Source organism: Ylistrum balloti, unplaced genomic scaffold (assembly GCF_031769215.1).
Source record: "Ylistrum balloti isolate Yb309-2 unplaced genomic scaffold, AGI_CSIRO_Ybal_v1 Utg372246, whole genome shotgun sequence".
Lineage (NCBI taxonomy): Eukaryota > Metazoa > Mollusca > Bivalvia > Pectinida > Pectinidae > Ylistrum > Ylistrum balloti.
Window position 1 is genome coordinate 40,001 of NW_026783048.1, and position 5,811 is coordinate 45,811.

Consider the following 5,811-nt stretch of genomic DNA (forward strand, 5'->3'; position numbering starts at 1 on the left):
TAATAACCCTGCTATATTTTACCTCTATACAGTTAGTGTACTGTGTCCAGTTTGTAATAACCCTGCTTTATTTTACCTTATATAGTTAGTGTGGCGTGTCTAATTTGTAATAACCCTGCTATATTTTATCTATATACAGTTGTGTATAACAACCTGTGTATGCATTCTTTTATCAATCCGTTTCCTTAGCATCATTTTTCTTGTTGAACCGTTTTCTGAGTATAATTTCTCTTGTTGAAGTGTTTCCTGTATAGTATTGTATAAAGCGTGTAAAGTATAATATACATTTCATATATTTAATAATGTGTTATTATGTGTTTTGTGTACAGTATTGTCCAGTATACTATTTACAATATTTGTTTAGTTATACAAGGCAATAGCGTATTCCATATGATTAAACGTCAAATAAAACCTACATATTGTTAACATGTTAAACAACATTTAAATTCTAATAACTGAAAAGAAATTGCTGGCTTGATTTTGCCTCCGTTAATAACCTTCAATCAGCGAATTACCGTAAAATAGTATACCAACGGAAAAAAGAAACTGTGCACCGGAGAAACGTTTATAAAATCTATAATTCTTATAATATTAGGTTAAAAGTTTGCATGTTGCTTTATAGATTTCATTACAACAAAATCAATATAGATTTTCAAATTGATTTGAGTAACAATTCATTTCACAGGGGTTCAAATCCTTATGGGGTCAAAACCGAGTTCTCAATGTCAATATCGAGTGTGTTCACCGTTTGCGTCAATGCAAGCTTGGCAACGACGTCTCATGGAGCGAACTAATGTGCCGAAGAAGTGCTGGGGAATATTGTTCCAAACTCTGATCAAGTCTTGGCCGAGTTGATTTAACGTCATTGGCTGATTAGGCAGCTGACGTTGACGACGTTCCATCTCGTCCCACACATGCTCGATTGGTGCCAAATATGGCGAGACGGCTGGCCATGGAAGAACATTGATGTTCTGTCGGTTTAAGTAGTCGGTAACAACACGAGCAACATGCGGACGGGCATTGTCTTGCTGTAACGTCACTTGACGTTGTTGGGCACGTATGAAGGGCACAAGATGTTGTCGAATGATAGCATCTCTGTATTGAATCCCGGTCAAATTACCTTGGACTAACACAAGAGGAGTTCTGCGATGGGTAGTGATCCCTCCCTAGACCATAACACTGCCACAACCAAAAGAACGTCGTTCTACGACACAGGCATCTTGGAATCGTTCTCCAACACGGCGATACACTTTGTTACGGCCGTCACTGCTGTCTAAGTGAAATCTCGACTCCTCCGTGAATAAACTACCCGTCCTTTTACGTTGGGTGTATCGGATATGCCTACGGCACCACGCTAATCTTGCTTGGCGATGACGTTGTTGCAATACAGGACGTATGGCGGGGCGTCGCGGCCGGATTCCGTGTTCTCTCAATCGGTTACGGTCGGTTCTTGGGTGGATATTTCTTAGTCCAGGAATGTTCCTAGACGTTAAACTGGCCGTTTGGAAATGATTCCTTAGATGCGTTAACCGTATGCATTTGTCCTGTTGATGTGACGTCACACGCGGACGTCCTGAACGCGGTCTATCCCGAGTGATTCCATATTGCCGATAACGTCTTGCTAAAGACTGTATGGTATTCCTATGGACATTGAAACGCTGTGCGATGTCATTTTGGGTCATTCCTGCCTCAAGCATGCCGATTATCCGCAAACGCTCATTTTCCGTCAACCGTGGCATTATCAGAAATCGCTTTTTCTTGAAACTAGGATGTTTTTTGGTTCATATGGTACCCACAGAGGGATATTGACACAAAAATAACGATAGGTATTCACTGACACGTGTACTGCCTTCCAATTAGGTGTTGATCATATTGCCCGGGTAGGTCGCAAAATGCACGTGCGGTAGGTGACTTAATCACGTGATAGCGTGTGGTATGACACGATAAATATGCCCATGAAATTTTATTGAGAAATGTTCGGTAGTTTCCGAGATAATTAAATTTTAGTGATGCACAGTTTCTTTTTTCCGTTAGTATACATTACCGTTCTGTATAATAAATATTTACAAGATAGAATTACAGACACTGTACATATATATATGCAGCAAGATAATAAATTTCTTTACACTTAATAATACATCGGGTATTTCTTAACTGGAAAGTGTCTTGTTTTGACGTAATTGTGTATTTGGACAAGATATTTTACTCCTATTGTCCTCGATAGCAGATGATCCCAGCTAATGTAATTACAAAACTTTAACAAAAATAACAATACTATATTTCTTTTCAATTGATATATCTAAAATTTGTTTATAATTACTAAACAGTATTTGATTACTGAACAATGAAGGATTACTTGGTATTTTTTGATCGTTTGTTTGGGACAAATCACCCTAGATAAAGTGTATGAATAATCACCCTAAGTGAAATGATATATCCCCCCTCCCTCCCCTGAAAGAAACCCCTCTAAAGACAAAACATTTTTCCATTTAACTTTTATTCACAAACACAGTATACACAATATGTGAAATCTAACAAGGATTCTTAAAAAATAAGAGGTAAGCAAATCAACGGGTAAATCACGGACGTTACCTCCATATATTCCTGTACATTGATCAGATAGGTTCCGGTCAAACAGACGTTCTACATTATCTAATATGTTGTTTTGAAAAGGCTGTCCATTTGGGTTAAAGTAGGAAAAAGACACCGTCGTTAGTAGAATATGTTTATAGTTAGTGACTAGCTGTAATGCATGTCTATAGAAACAGTAGTATTTGTTTCCATAACTCTGCTCTCTAGGGAAAGGATAAAACCTCTTATGGACATAAAATTTAGATTGTTTCGTGAGGGAAAAAGACCGGAAGGGTTTAGTGACAATGTAGACAGTGCAAGTGAAGTGACAAAAAGTTGGAAGCAACATGTTGGGAGTGGTTGTTCGTCGCCGAATTATGAATATTCTTCCAAAGTGTCGTACGGGGTAGCGGCTAGACTCCAGAACAGCCAACACTGTGATGACAAAATGTCTGAGGCAGACGATCTAAAACAAGCCAAAGTAGATACCAAGATCAAAGAAGAAACACCCATTATGACCATTCCAAGGGATTCCAAATGCCGGAAGTTAGAGGACGAGAGTAATAAGTATTCAGATCCGGACCAAAAGCCGCCATTTTCATACGTCGCCTTAATTGCCATGGCGATCAAAGAGTCTGGTGACAATCGACTGACATTAAGTGGAATATATCAGTATATTATCAGTAAGTTTCCTTACTACGAGAGAAATAAGAAAGGATGGCAAAACACCATCAGACATAACCTCAGCCTCAATGAGTGTTTCGTAAAAGTACCAAGAGAAGGTGGTGGTGAGCGAAAGGGCAACTTCTGGACTTTGGATCCTGCTTTCAACGACATGTTTGAAAAGGGAAATTATCAACGACGTCGACGGATGAGACGGCCATACAGAGCAGCCATATCTCTCCCTAAACCCCTTTTTGCTGACAACCATTGCGGTCCTTATAACGACTTTGCTCAGCTTGCAAAGCCGTATTTTTCCCCACCCCCATTCTCTCAATATTCGCATTACTCGCCTTGGGCCGTTACCCACAATTTTTCTGCACATCAGGGTATGGGTATGTCCCAGATCAGTAACTTTAACCCCCGTACGCAGGCGCATGTTCCCCCTCCTGGCTCCACCCTAAGCTCCTGTGGGTACAATCCGCTACCACCGGGCGTTCAGCTGTCTCCAAGTGCAGGAACCACCTACTCCCAGTTGAATGACTATAACTCTGCGAGTCCCTCAGGACCGTTTCCTTTTCGCCCCTATCGACAGCAGGGAGACTCCCTCAATGCCGTACATTACACATACTGGGGTGAGAGGTAAGACATGTAAGGAAATGTATAGTATATCATACGTTCTACCAATATAGAATCCAGTTTGTGTTTATCTAGACGTATGTGTAAAACTGGTAATATTTCTAGAACATAAATGACCAAGGTGTTACTTCTCTTTCGTAACTTCAGAAATTCATTGTACTTTTAAAAGTACTGTTCAACAAGCCCGATACATTTTACTTATTTCAAGGTATTATTGCTAATTTGTAATTGAGAACAATCTTTGGTGCTGAAGTAAATATTGTTGAAAACGCTATCCGTAAATGTGATGCATGTCTGCCATATATACAGAAATATCGTCATACCCAACATTTTATTAATTTTAGGATAAATTCATTCGAGAATACACACCTAATAAGCTCTCTAAAATATAGTATTTTTACAAACAACTTAAGCGAAATGTCGGTTTACCTGACCTACCGAATTCCAATTTAATTCCACATCGGTTTGGCACCTACTTCTACTAAAAATGGCCATATATAAACAATATGAAGTAACGGATGAATGGCTATGGAGGGATATTTTGATTGTAGTTAACAAAACAACATTAGCATACTAATATATTTAATTATCTATGTTCACAAATTAAATGCGAACGAAATTGGTTTATGACTGAATACTTATTTCAATCATACGTTCTCCTCTTGATAAAGAATACTAATTCGTGTCGTGATTTTCTCGTTATCATAATAATTACTTATTATCCGCCATTGAATATTTACTGATGATGTTGATATACCTCCTTCTATATCAAACGATTTCGGCAGATCTTTATTTTCTAACTTACCGTTAACATTTCCATGTTTGATCCCCCTCACATACACTCATGAGTCACAGAAGGACAAATTAGTAAATGTAGCTTGATGCTATTAATTATAATTCGGCTTGCATTCTCTCTGTCACTTCACTGGTATAAAAGAATGTATTCTCTTGTCTGTCCTTTGTACAATCCTTCAAAATAATTCTGGTGCTGATATACATACTAGATTTTAGTAGCACTTATAGTGTGGGACATGTAACCTTGAGCGACAGTGAAACATGAGTGATAGTAAATGTCCAGCTGTAAGCTTTGTTGTTGGGTCTCTTTTTGTGAATGATGCCATTCTCATGATCACGTCGGATTTTTCTCAGTTGTCTCCTAGACTGCAAAATTAGTACTTAACATCATTGGCTAGTCCTAGAAGACGAACCAGCTTTGTTATACAATTAAATTGATTGTTTGGTTCTACTGTATCTAATTCTTAACATGCATTAAAAGGTGGTATTCACTTATTCACTTGTGTGCTTTTTGAGCAATCATTAAAACGTCAAAGTAAACAATATTTGAAAATTAATCATATTATATAAACATTGCTGAATATCGGTAGATATGTAAAAAAGTTGATATCAAAAGTTGAAAAATTCCTTTGGCTGTATAATGTAATATAAATGTTTAAGCTTATTAAACGTAACACATATACAAAACTCATAAACTACATAATTGTTATTAATGTAACATTATTATACTAATAGAAGTTTGAACATCTACCTGTGTATATTGCTCTTGGGAGGTTTCGTGTCCGTCGAAACAGAATGCTCACAAATGTTTATGAGTAAGTACTCAGAGAATATTTAAAGATATAATTGTCTGTTCTCAAATGACGGGAAATTTCAAATATTAAAACATTGACTAGCAAATATACTTACTTCTGTAAAGACGATAACCAAAATCTGGAAAAGTGAAATAAAAGATAAATAATAATAAATCGGTATATTATTAAGGAAAATATTTTTTTTTATTCTCACAAACAAGTTTTACTGAAATCAAACATTTACCGCAATGAATACTCAATGTTTTGCTTAATATTGAAATCAATCAACATGAGTTTTCTTCGAATCTTTTCCAGTTGTTGAAATGAAATAACAGTGCAAATTATGAAAATT

At 37.1% G+C, this 5,811-nt stretch overlaps 1 protein-coding gene across 1 annotated transcript; it reads left to right on the top strand.

The window, feature by feature from the left end:
- Nucleotides 1–2,818: 2,818 nt before the first annotated feature.
- On the top strand, nt 2,819–3,877 carry LOC132564390 (forkhead box protein L2-like). Its single transcript, XM_060229043.1, has one exon. The coding sequence runs from the start codon at nt 2,819–2,821 to the stop codon at nt 3,875–3,877; it is 1,059 nt and encodes a 352-aa protein (XP_060085026.1).
- Nucleotides 3,878–5,811: the final 1,934 nt, after the last annotated feature.

Excerpts from the sequence above, each read along its gene's own strand:
- LOC132564390 (XM_060229043.1), top strand. The coding sequence starts at position 2,819 with ATGGACATAAAATTTAGATTGTTTCGTGAGGGAAAAAGACCGGAAGGG.